Here is a 14092-nt window from a genome sequence, read left to right as displayed (position 1 = left end):
TAATATTACTCCATATGAAGTGTTACAATATATTTTTAAAAACAATTTTAACCCCTTCTTGGAACATTTTTTTTCCGGAAAATGTGCCATAACGGATCGACTTTTTTATTTTATAGATTAAAAGTATGGTTTTTTATTAATTTTTTCGTAGAAAATAAGTAGAAGTAATTAACCCATTTGGGCTATCCCGATTTATCTAGTGTATGTCAAAAAGTGTGCAAATTATACAGATTTTTTTAATAAATTAGCACTTGAGCTAAAAGAAAGGCACAGAAAATCTCTTCATTACTCATTACATAAATAAATTTTAAAAATCAAGTGGAACGCACAAGCAGTAATCTCCTGCCACATGCAATAATCGTGAACTAACTACATTCTGACACACAGCGGCCGCAAGTGGACAGGCGAGGTAAGCATCGCTTATGGGTGGTAGTTCAATAGGGCGCTGATTTTTTTTTTTTTTTCAAGTGTTTTTGTGAATTATTTTTGTGGGTTCAGTATTCTGCATTTAGGTTGTTGTTGTTGTTATTTGGTTTTTAGGAGCATTAGCAATTAAGGCCATATTGCTCCGGTATATGCGGGGGTCATTCCCTGACCTTTCCACATCCTCCGTATTTGGTGGTGATGGGCTCGAACCCTGGTCTAATCAAGAAGCGTGTGCTACGCACTGCTGCTCCTTCCCACCTGGCTAGGGAGGCACCTCTGCATTTAGGACGACAAATTATATTTTGCTTACTGGCGGCACAGGAATGCATGCTACTGTTCTAACATTGCTGTACAATATAAGTAAAACGAAAGCCAGTCGTCTGCTGCCAAGCGTAAGAAAATCCTGAGAAATCTCGGGATTTACCTGGCTAATGCAAAATTAGCCAGATAAATGCCCAAGAAAATACATTTTGGTCCTAAATTTGGAGGTATTATTGTTTGCTTCAGGTATTATTGTATCCTGAGCTATTTCTTGTAGCTTTTAACTTTTAAAACTAAACACGAGAACAACTTTTAAATAACTTTTAAAACTAAACACAAGATATTTTGGGATAATTCATGAAGGGGTTAAAGATACTTTTCCAAATATAGCAGTTCCATTAAGAATTTATGCAAAAAAAAAGGGGGGAACAAAGGGGTGCTCTTACCAAGAAAGGCTTCAGTTCTGCAAATTGTAGCATTTGGAGACTAGATGCCTGTGAGGTGATCTGAGTGAGGTGTATAAGGCCTTGAATGGGTTAAGCAGGCTCAGTCCTAATGGGATTCTTCCTCTTGTTCAGATTACGAACCTGAGGTTGCATAGATTCAAAATGAGGAAAGACAGTTGTAGAATAGATGTGCGGAAATTTCCATTTAGCCAGCGGGTAGTTGAATGCTGGAACAAACTTCCATTTGTCATTGTGGAAGTTGACAGTTTAAATAAATTCAAGGAAGATCTGGACAAAGTTTTGGAGTGGATGGAGAGGTGAATGGGAAATGGGTTTCCCTCTTTTTTTTGGCTGATGCTGTATAAGCTTGCTTTCTTGCCTCATATGCCACTCTTAATGCTAATACCAATTTTTCTGACTTTACCAGTTTCAGTTGCCTGAAGTGAAATGAGTTTTCAAAATTAAAATTAATCAAATTATCTGCAATCGACAATGTCTCAATGATGACTCTCTAATTTGGCAATAATTTCAATAAAAAATGATCATTTGGAACAAATAAACATAAATGGAATAATTAATAAATTTGCATCTCTCAAAGAAAGGAAACATAAATTTATATAATATTTTTAACATTATAATTTTAATTGTATTTTATTATTGCGATAGAATATGATTACTGTGATTTAGACTTTAAAGTTTATTTTCAGAATTTCAAAATGATTTTGTTATTTTTGTTATTTTGTTGTTTAATTATACAGGGTGATTCTAAATTATTGTCGGGGGTTTCCGTGGCCTATAATTTTCAAACTGGAAAAAACAAAATAAAAATGCTTACGGAATATGAAAGTGTAACTCAAAAAGTTTTATTTATTACCTATAGAATCAATACTGCAGAATGCTAAACAACTTCAACACGCACGCCTTTCGTGACACGTAAGATGTCCAAGCGACATTCAATTTCCCTCCAAGTGTTCTCCAGCATTTGCGGTGTAGCTGTTTCGATTGCAGCAACAATTCTATGCTTCAGTTCATCGAGGGCGTTCACAGGGGTCTTGTACATAATGTCCTTCGTGTATTCCCACAGGAAGAAATCAAGCAGCATAAGATCAAGTGAGCGCGGAGGCCACGGAATCGGTCCACCATACCCAACCCAGAGCCCAGAAAAATGCATGTCAAGAAATTCTCGGACAATAAGAGCCCAATGTGGAGGTGCACCATCTTGCTGGAACACCACATTTGGCTGATGATTTTCCAACTGGGGTAACAGTACAGCTGTAGCATGTCCAGATAGATCAACACTATCACTATTTTTTCCACAAAGAAAAAGGGCCCCAAAACTTCCGAAAATGACAAGGCACACCAGACATTGGACTATCTCTTTTGAATTCTCGAATGGCACGAGGGTTTTCTAACCTCCATATTCTGCAGTTATGATGATTTACCCTCCCTGATACGTAAAACATTGCTTCATCACTAAATATCCATCTCTGAAGGTAGGTAATTTTCATCAGCTTTGACGTTTGACAAAATGTCTTGGGCAAATTGGAAATGGCGGGGTTTATTGTTTGGCTTTAGTCTGCACAATCTGCAGTTTTTAGGCATGGAGGTAAAGGCAGTTATGAACAACCCTCCAAACAGCTGTTTGTGGTATACCTAACTGCAAAGAAGCTCATCGAGTTGATTTTTGTGGGCTTCGAGAAAACGCTTCGTGGATTCAATCAACATCTTCCTGCGAAGTTCTCAGTCTTCCCGTTCCTTTTCGGTGCAGAACACTACCAGTCTCTTCAAATTGCTTTAACCAATGTCGGATAACATTATCTGAAGGGGGGTTCTTTTCCATACCGAGTTCTGTAATGACATTGCATTGTGATAACAGACTTTGTTTAGAAAAACCAAAGTATGCACATTGCCTTCTCTTGAACAGTCGCCATATTGAAGTAATGCTGTCAATATCTCCCAGACATCAATGCAGCAAGTACAGCATTGCCAAATAAACATTGAGTTACACTTTCATATTCAGTAAGCAGTTTTATTTTGTTTTTTCCGGCTTGAAAATTATAGGCCATGGAAACCCCAACAATAATTTAGAATCTCCCTGTATTATATATGGGAGATATGTTGTAATTCTTTTCTTTTTCAATAAATTAATAATAATTATTTATGCCCTATTTTATTTTTTAATCGAAATATTTTGGGGCAGCAAATTTGATTTCGCTTAGTAGGGCCGCAGCGGCCCTGCGTGTCCAGTCGGAGACAATCGTAAGTCCACTGTAAAGCGAAATAAGTAGGCAATTTGAGATATTTTACTAAATATCACAAAGGCATTATATAAGACTATTTTTAGACCACACTTGGAACACTGTGTTCGAGTATGGGGACAGCAGTTAAAGAAAGACATTGTGCTTCTTGAAAGGGTCCAAAATCGGGTAATTCACCTGGTGAGATCGACAAAAGGGCGTCCATATAAGGAAAGACTTTGAATATGTGGATTGCACAGCTTGGAAATTAGGCACCTTAGAGGAGACTTGATTGTGGTGTTTAAGGCTCTGAGAGGCATAAGAAAAATGAATGAGGACGAAATTTTCACGATTATAAACGATTCTAGGATGAGGGGCCATAATTTCAAGTTACAGGGGAGATGTTTCGACTGGATTGCAGAAAGTTTTATTTTAGCCAGCGAGTTATAAATTACTGGAATAAGTTACCTATGTGGGTGGCAGAGGCTGACAGTTTGGGGAAATTTAAAGGTCAGCTGGATAAACACATAAGTTGTCTATTTCCTTTTCTCTTATTATTATTATTATTTTATTTTTATTATTTTTTTATTTTTTTTTTTATTTTTGGCTGGTGCAGCATAAGCCATAGGCTTCCTTGCACCATGTGGCCATTGCTAATACTAAATACAGTCAGTCCTCATATAGCACGATAGTTGTGTTCCTAGAAACCCTCGTGTAATGCAAAATCGTGCAATATAAATAACAGGCCCTATGGGAAAAAAGGGTTAGGTGCCAACCACCCAAGATTGAACACACATTTGTAACCAAATCATTACCAAACAATAAATAATCGTAATAAAATACGTAAGTATTTTATTACAACTATTACATAATAAAATATTGCTGATGCTTTTGGTTCTACTGGAAGCAAGCTTGTTCTATGTTTGATTTTCTAGCCAAACAGATGACAGCCGTTCCACCTCTTCCAATTCTTGTGTCTTGATCTAATGGATTTTATTACACTTTGAGTTGTTCCTGCTATAAAAGTTGTTTTTATTTTCTCTGCATTCTTTCTAATTCTCGGCACTGCATCATTTAGGCCTGTAGCACATGCAATATCACATGTTCTTTCATTTCACTCAAAGTGTTTCACAATTTCATATTTTTTCTCTAACAGAGGCGGACTGGTCATAAGCCTTACCAGGGAATGCCCGGTGGGCTGGAGGTCAGAAGTGTGATTCTGGCCATAAACGCTGGTATGAGGCCGCTATAAATTTTCCCGGATAAGAATTTTTGATCCAGTCCGCCTCTGTCTATCGATATTGCTTTCCTTTTTCTCTCTGAACCTGTAGTGCCTTCACCAGGACGCTTCCTTTTCACACCTTTGAAGTATTTTACTCATTTTTAGGGAATAAAGCACAATTACAAAATGAGGAGGCACGCTTGATACATATAAACAAAGCTGTATGCGTGTAGCAACTGAATAAACAACACAATAGTGTGTGTCTGCCATAAAGGCAGAGACATATTAACACCTCACTAGCTCACATTTTACTAAAGCACATTTCTGGGGATTACTACCATAAAACAATAAAAACAATTTCCAGTTGCATTTCTGCTAGTGGAAGCTGTTATAAACTGGAAGCAAACTCAATCTAATTGCATTTGCAATAATACCGATAGCTGCAATTGTGTGGGTTTTTACGTTATTATGGTGAAACGTGTATCCGCTTTACTGATATAAAAAATATAAATACATTTTCAGAATCTTCTCTTCCATTGCTATCGTGTTCCGTTCAGTTGGGGTGATTCCGCATTCGACTGCCATTTCTTGTAAACACAAAGGCAAATCATACATAAGCAAATTTGGTTCGTGTTATATACGATATCGTTCTCCTATTTATAAGTCATGTATGATCGAATTAGTGTAGTGTACACACGTGTTATACGAGGACTGACAGTACTAAAGCACATTTCTGGGAGGTCACTACCATAAAACAAAAAACAATTTGCAATTTCCGGTTTACTGGGCTTTTCTGTTAGTACAATCTATTATAAATGGGTAGTAAACTCGAATCTTACTGCATTTGCAATAATGACGATAGCTGGAATTCTATGGGTTTTTATGTTATTATGATATGAAAGTACTAGTTTTTGTAATGGCTTTATAAAGTATTTATGAACATGCAGTAATGATTTTTTTTTTTTTTTGTTTTGTTTCTTGCAAGTAGTACTGTGGAGGAAAGACAATAAAAGCTAATGTTTATTTACAGGTGATATAAAAAGTTACATAAAGAAAATGACCGACCTGTCCAAGTTCCAAAGAGGTTAAATTGTTGATGAACATTTAGCAAGAGCACTGGTGCCTAAAACTGCTAATTTATTTAATATATTCAGAGCAACTGTATTGAAAGTGGTGTCTGCATTCATCAAGTATGGAAAAACAAAATCTGATTGGATGAATTGTGGCAGAAAATCGAAACTGACTGAAAGAGACCACCAGACACTGAAAAGAACTGTAGCCCAAAAACAAAACTACTGCCTCAAAAATAACTGCAGAACTTAATGTGAGTGTTAGCAATTCAATTTCTATCAAAAGGTTTAGCAAGAACTTCGCAAGTCTGAAATTTATGGCAGAGCCACTATTTCCAACCCACTCTTTACTGATGATAATGCTAGAAAGAGGATGCAATGTTGTAGGGAGTACAAAAACTGAACACTTGATGAATGGAAACATCACATTTTCAGAGAACTCATCATTCACAATTTTTCCAACATCAGGGAAAGTTCACATTTGGTGAATGAATGCCAAAGGAAGCACATCACCCTGAGTTTGTTGTATCAGTTGTCAAACATAGAGGAGAATCAACAATGGTTTGGGCAGCAATATCTTGGTATTTTTAGATCCTATCATCACCCTGAATGGGCAAATTACTGCCACCAATTACCACGATATTCTGATGATTTGTTTTCACCATGGGATGACTAGGTTTATCCCGTGGTGAAAACATTGTTTCCCACAAATGATGCATGTTTTAAGATGATAATGATCTAATACACACAGCCAGATGTGTCCAGTCCTGGTTTGAGGAGCACAAAACTGAGGTTAAGCATCTAACATGGCCTGCATAATTACCAGAGACTTAAATGTTATTGAGCCACTGCAAGCATATTTGAAAAGGAGAGTGAGAAACAGATTTCCTCTATCTTCATCACTAAAGGAGCTTGAAACATTCATCCTTGAAGAATGGTCCAATATTCCTCTCAATACAGTTCAAGATTTATATGAATGTATTCCACAAAAAATACAAGCTGTTTTAAATGCAAAGGGTGTCCTAACACCAATGCATACCTCTAACTCATCCTACACACCTGTAACACCAGATGACACAAAGGTTATAAGAGTGGTTAATGACAATAATCAGGATAAGCTACTCCAACAAGACCTGGATAAATTTGGTAGCTGAGCTTTAGCAATGATAAATTCGAGGTACTACATATGGGTGTGGCAGTAATCCAAGAATAACACAGCAATTGAGTCATACCACAATCATGGTAGTGGACAATGAAAAGACCTAGGGTACATGAAGTTCTCTGAATGGTGCAGGCAGGCAGGCTGCTAGAACAGCTCAATTGCAGTGCCTGGAAATACTGGGCATCTATGAGGAGACCTGACAGAAGTGTTAAAGGCTTTAAATGGTTTGAGAAAACTAACTGCTGATGGGATCTATATTCTTTGCCAGATGACACATAAGCGAACATAAATTTAAACTGAAAAAGGATGGTTACAGAACAGATGTATAAAAATTTGCTTTCATCCAGAGAACAATCAATGGCTGGAACAAACTTCCATCTGGTTTTGTGGAAGTGGATAGTCTGAATTATTTAAAGAAAGATTAAACACACTGTTATATGGGGGAGTTACACATGGGCAGGTTTTTTTTTATTATTATTATTATTTCATGTTTTTGACTGACACTATATAGGTTTCCTATCTTGCAACATTTTCCACTACTAAGTCAAAATGTCTGAAAATGAAAAATCAAACTTCTCAATGCTGCAGCATCTAGGACAGTGTATACAACTGGTATACTACAGTTATATTCAGAATTTATGAATTTAGCATTATAAACACAAGATCACAAAATTAGCACTTTCATCAGCTAAGAAGAGTTTCAAATAACCATCTTTTCCCTACACACATACAGTTCATTTAAACATTAAGAATATCCTCTGGACTTTTTTTTCAATATTCTAACTGTGATACTACATGTTACATAATAAGATACTAAATAAGACACTACATAATGATTGGATTTTTCAATTGGTGTTGGTTGACTGGCAACTCAGTGATGTATTCATTATAATTCCATCTAAAGCAAAGAAGAAAAATGGCAAGAACACGTGATGTATTTAAAGGAAGTAAACACAGCACTGATGGAGAAGAAGCAGATGATATTTCTCTGACACAGGTATTTACTATTTAATAGCAAGCAAAGTTACACTGATTTAATATATTTACAAACTTTAAATTGAATGCAAATTTGCTTTCTTCATAATTATTATTATAAATACTTTTTTTGATACTCATTAATTTTGTGACAACCTTTTCACTTGACTACATCGCACATATTCGACTACCTACGACATAGTTTCATAGACAAACTGATTTAAACAGTTTATTTATTATTTTTTTTAATACAGCCACTCCCCTTCTTACGTAAGGGTTGCATTCCACAGAACTCTATGTAAGTCGGAAATTCCCTAAATGCTTATGCAGCACTTGCAACTATGCTCGCTGAATTCGATTGGAGCAAAAAAAAAAAATGTTCGACAAACATGTAAATAGAATTATTTATTCAATTTTTTTATCCGTTGCACAGGAAAAATTACAAAAGGTGTACAAAATTACAAAAGTGTGCAATTACAAAAATTTTCAAATTATAAAATTATAAAAAAAAAAAAAGAGGAGACAAGCATAACAGCAAGTTTTACCTCTTCAGCATCACTGCCAGAATCAATGTCTTCAGCTGATAAGTATGCCACTGTATCTTCATAAATACTTCTTGCTTTTGCGTGAATGGCCATTAGACTCAGGAGCACTAGCTTCTGAATCTGATTTTCCATCTTCGATACAGCACATGAACAGTTTTGTGATCACTGTTGATCTTAAATGAATTGACTTTAATGTTCTTTTATACGCGCACTGTCCTTTAAAATAGCATTCACTGAAAAAGCAGTGAGACCTAATTCCCATGCAATAGATGACAAACTTTGTCCTGCTTCGTACTTCTTAATCATTTTCATCTTCATTTCTAAATCAATTTTGCTTCGTTTACTAGCACTGCCACCACTTGCACTTTCCGTTAGTCACTTTCCTTTCATCATTGTAATAAGTAAATAGGAATGAAGAGAAGATTCAGAAAATTTAATTATGTTTATGTTATTATGGTGAAATGTTCACCATAATAACATAAAAACCCACACAATTCCAGTTATCAGTATTATCGCAAATGCAATAAGATCAGGTTTACTACCCGTTTATAACTGATTGCACTAAGAGAAAAGCCCAATAAACCGGAAACTGCAAATTGTTTTATGGTCGTGACCTACAGAAATTTTAGAAAAATATCACAAAGGCGTTCAAAACTGATTCTTATAATGGAACATACGATAATGATGAAAGTGTAGTGCATTCTCCGAATGGATTGCGTACCCCTTCCTCCCAGCCAATAGTAGCGTTTGTAAACATGTTGGTTGCGTGTTTTGTTTTTGCATCCTTTAGTTAAAAGTGATTTTTGTGTTGTGCTTATTCAACATAAATTTTATATAAAACTAATACAATTTCCATTATAAAAATTACCTTTTAGAGAAAAATTAGCTGTTTTATAGCAAAAATTTCAACATCTGAGGTCTTGGAATGAATTACAAAAAAAAAAAAAAAAAAAGTGTTAATGGGTTCACATTACCTCCATTTATTCCTGTGGAATGCAAAATGTTTCCATATTTTTTTCCGTTTGCACCAGCTGACAAAAACTGTACTTGCTACTTGTGCTACTATGCAGTTTAAAGTTGCCAATACTTAACCTGATATGCAATTTTTATTCTTTCATACTCAAAAATAATAAGAAATATACAGCAAAACTTTATAAATCTAGCAACATTGGTATTTTTCAAATCTATTATGCAACTCTGTTCATAGTAAAGTTCCTTAACTACTGTCAAATAAATACATAATATTCTAACTGAACATGACCACAGAAAACTTTCTCACAGAGTCCCAAAGCAATCTCTCTCCCCCCCCAACCATGATTGACAGTATTGTTATTCAAACTTTTGGCATAAAGGTCTTCTAAACAAGCTTCCATCTTATGGTTTGCCAACTGTTTTTATTATTGGTTATCCAGTTTTCTCTCCGATCACTCACCAAGGGTGATGGTAGATGGCTCTCTGTCTTCTAACTTCTCCACTAATGCTGGTGTCCCCCAAGGTTCAGTTCTTTCCCCCACTCTTTTCCTCTTGTATATCAATGACCTTCTTCCATTGACTGGAAATCCTATCCATTGTTTTGCCGATGATAGCACATTGCATTCAACTTTCCATTTTGAGAAACCTTGTCGTGCTCAATCAGCTTCAACTTCTCGAAAATCTGCTACCAATTCCTTAAATGCCGATCTTCAGGTAATTCTCCAGTGGGGCAAAGACAACTTAGTTGATTTCAACCCTTCTAAAACTCAGTCTTGTCTTATATCTCGCAAAAAGGATTCTTCTGCTCCTATGCTTATCTTTAGTGACACTCCGATTTCTAGGCAAAATGATATGTCTCTTTTAGGGATTACCCTGACTTCTAATCTCTCTTGGCACAAGCACATTACAAATATTGCTTCCTCTACATCTAAAAAACTTGGTTTTCTCTTTCGCTCTCAGCGTTACTTTTCTTCCAAACAGCTGCTCACTCTGTATAAATCGCAAATCCGCCCTGCCATGGAATATTGTTCCCACATCTGGGGTGGTGCCCCTAAAACCTCTCTCAGGCTTCTTGATTCCATTCAGAAGAGGGCAGTTAGGTTAATTAATGATTCATCTCTAACAGAGTCTCTCCACTAGCTTTCTCATAGACGTACTGTTTCTGCTGCATGCCTCTTCTACAGATACTTCCATGGGCACTGTTCTTCTGAATTGGCTTCTATAATTCCCGCTCTCTCTTTCAAAACAGTCCAAACACGTGCCGCCACCAGCCAACATCCATTTACTGTCCAACTTCAAACCCACAGAACCAACTTTTCATCTTCCTCATTTATTCATTCAACTGCCGTTTTCTGGAACAACCTTCCTTCATACGTATTTCCTGAAAATTACAATCTACAGAAGTTCAAGTCCAGTGTCAACAAATATCTTCTTTCGTCTTCTCAACCTCCAACCCAAGCACAGTACTAAGTCCTATAGGTTCTAATACCTCTCGTATTTGGGGTTCACATAAAAAAAAAAAACTATACTTTTCTTTATTTTCACTTAAAAGCAAAGAATCAATGAAGGAGCAATTTCTTACCTATATGCTTGAGAAACTCTCCAGTGGCTGTTTGTTATTTGTTTGTTATTTGGTTTTTAGGAGCATTAGCAACTAAGGCCATACTGCTCCGGGGATATGCGTTGGTTATTCCCTGACCTTTCCGCAGTCCAAACACAACACTAATGCACACCTAATTACATATTTCATCTATCAGATGCATTTTTTTTTTTTTTTCTTCTCAAAATTCAAAAAACTTAAAAAATTTAAAGAATTTTTTTTTTTTTTTTTTTTGTTGTTGTTTTGTGTTAAATATATACGTGAAATTTTGATGCTCTTTTAAGTTCTTTTCTAAGCCGGCAACTTGGCAAAAAGCCTAACAAACGGCGGATATAGGGGAAACCCTGGAAGCCGCTAATAACTTACAAACACACTTTATCTGTATACATGTCGCGAATGGATATATATGTGAGAATGTATATAAATCTTGTATCATGTATATATAAATGGATGTATATAAATCTTGAGAATGTATATAGAATTGTGTGTATAAATAAATGTAAATGTAAAATGACCTTTCCGCATCCTCTGTATTTGGTGGTCATGGGCTCGAACCCCGGTCTAATCAAGAAGTGTGTGCTATGCACTGCTGCTCCTGCCCACCTGGCTACGGAGGCACCCCTCCAGTGGCAAATGCTTTAGTTTCATGAGAAAGTTTCACTAGGTGAGCAATATGCTATATAATTAACAAGCCCATAAATGAAAGTCACCCATGCGACACAGATGAAGTAATTTCAAACACCAAATTCTAAGTATAACAAAAAAATAAAAACTTACTTTTTAATTTTAAATTCCAGTTTGAAATACTCACAACCCATGGAGTTTGACTAGCATCAGAAAATATGCTACTGTAGGAAGCTAAGGCAAACTTGTGATTGACTTGATTTTAGCTTATTGGTTGTACAGGTAACCCTCATATAACCCCAGGGGCTTGCATCTGGTGAGTATGGGCTTGGCATACCCAGGGTCCTGAGCTGGATATCATCATTCTTCTCTTCCTTGGTGATTCCCTTTTATCTCTCTCTCTCTCTCTCTCTCTGGGTAGTTCAGAATTTTTTTTTTTTTTTTTTTTTTGGCTGGTGCAGCATAAGCCTCAGGCTTCCTTGCGCCATATGACATAATAATAATACGGTAATTAGGTTCCTATAAAATCTAGTATAGTGAGAAACTGTGTTATATGGGACTAAGAACCAGTACAAAAAGGGTGGTTAAGTTCCAAGAGCTAACAAAAATACACCATTTCGTTAATAAAATGTTAACAAAACTGACAAAAATACAACATTCTATATTTCGTGTATCTTCTGCTCTCTTTAAAAAATCATTGATTTGGGTTTTTTGATTTTGCTTGATAGATCTTTGTAATTTCATCATATAAAACTAAACATTTTTGAATCTCCCTTTTGAACTTTGGGCCCCTTTCAGTCGAAGAATCTGAATTCAAAAAATAAGATTCTAATTGCTCAGCTAACTTTATGCCTTCCCATGTGCTTTTTAGTGTAAAATTTGGAAGTTCAGAATTTTCATCCGTGCTATCATCCTCTGAATGTATTTTATTTCCTCCAATGCCATTTCCACCAAATCAGCTTTGTTAGCCTCTTTTTCTACCAATAATTCTTGAACATCTTCAGTAATCATTTATTTATTTTTAAGGAACATCAGCAACTCTGTGTTCGAACTGATGTTCTGAGGTCGATTTTCTATTTTTCTGGACAACCCCCCCCTCTCAAGTTTCTGGGAGAAAAAACCATGCTACCCTCGCCTGAGACTGACTAACTCAGCCACGCTGTAAAAAATACCCATAAAATTTCCTCCTGTCATCGAGGATTCGAACTTTGATCTTTTCCAGCTGGGTGGGGTGACGGCGATTCTACCAACCGTGCTACCCACGAGGGCGTCGGTAGTCATATCATCAAAATCTTCCCCTCCTACCGACTTAGCAAGTTCTATTAGCGCATGGATTCCGTTTTCTGTTGGTTCGACCATACTTCCTGAATGAACTGACTCTAGCCATACATTTTTCTAACAAGCATTTAATGTTGATAGTTTTACTTCTTTGAGCAATAAACTATGATTCCAATACAGTCCACAATTACAAAATGTTTCCATGCCTCCATCACCAGTTTTCCATCGATTCAATTCGGAATCAATGTTTTACAAAATCCATTATAACGATTTTCTGATGTAATGAGTTTAAAAGGTAGATATAATGCCTTAATCCAATTAAAGAGGTTGTACTAGGTAATAGGAACATTACTTCAATGTTTGGATGACTTAAATCATTTGGATGGCCTGGCACATTATCCTTTGAAATCTTGTTTTTTTTTCCCAACAAGCTCAATAGCACAGAACTTAACACATGGATTTCCCATTATTTTTTTTTTTTTTTTTTTTGCATAACAATTAGCAAGCCAAAAGCAGGGATTCACAAAAAAGAATGGAAATGTTGAAAAATTACATCCAACATAATTTCCCTGCACAAAAATTCAAAAATACTGTGTTATGTGAGGTTGCCAAAATTCTTTAACCATGTTACCGTGTTAGAATGAAACCGCGTTATATAAGTACTGTGTTGTAGAAGTACAGTGTTATATGGGGGTTGCCTGTATATAACAATCAAAAAGTGCCGATAATTCATGATTTCCATATTTATGAGTGAGGTGGAAAAGTGAAAAAAAAACGCACACATTTATACTGTTTGCAATTCTTCATCCTGGTCAGGTGAAACCATTTCATAATTTTCATAAAAATTATGAAAATTCATTAAGCAATTATTATATTGTCTGCATATTAAAAATGCACTTACCCTAAAGTACACAAAAATCCACATACATTGCCTTCAGCATATAAGGAGACAATATCTCCAATGTGCAAAAAACTTGCAGAACTTGATATATCTGCCATGATTAAGCAGAAATGTTTCTTTGACTTTTAATATTGCACTGCCTGAAAAAGAAACCCATATACATGTTATCAAAAATTTATCTTTTTACATAATTACTATTAATTTTATTTTTCATTTTTATTACTATTTATTATTATTTTAGATATTTACCTTCTATAAATAACATATTACAATATAAATTACTTGGCAAATACACAGTGCACCATTAACTCAAAGTAGCAATTCAGCACCTAACATTTAGATTAATTACAAAAGGATTCTCAGGTGTGCCAAA

General features: G+C 35.7%; 1 protein-coding gene across 1 annotated transcript in view; it reads right to left on the bottom strand.

Moving 5' to 3' along the window:
- The window catches only part of Itpr (Inositol 1,4,5,-trisphosphate receptor), a 1293714-nt gene extending 1279897 nt beyond the window's left edge, over positions 1 to 13817 (bottom strand). Inside the window, exon 1 of the mRNA XM_090387283.1 lies at positions 13720 to 13817. Coding sequence (XP_090243409.1) covers positions 13720 to 13817 — 98 coding nt within the window. The remainder of the gene's footprint in view (positions 1 to 13719) is intronic.
- Between the last annotated feature and the right edge of the window lie 275 nt (positions 13818 to 14092).

Source organism: Mastigoproctus giganteus, chromosome 13, assembly GCF_048544385.1.
Source record: "Mastigoproctus giganteus isolate SK-2022 chromosome 13, ASM4854438v1, whole genome shotgun sequence".
NCBI lineage: Eukaryota > Metazoa > Arthropoda > Arachnida > Uropygi > Thelyphonidae > Mastigoproctus > Mastigoproctus giganteus.
Note: the sequence above shows the minus strand (reverse complement) of the source record. Positions and strands in the feature narration are given on the sequence as shown.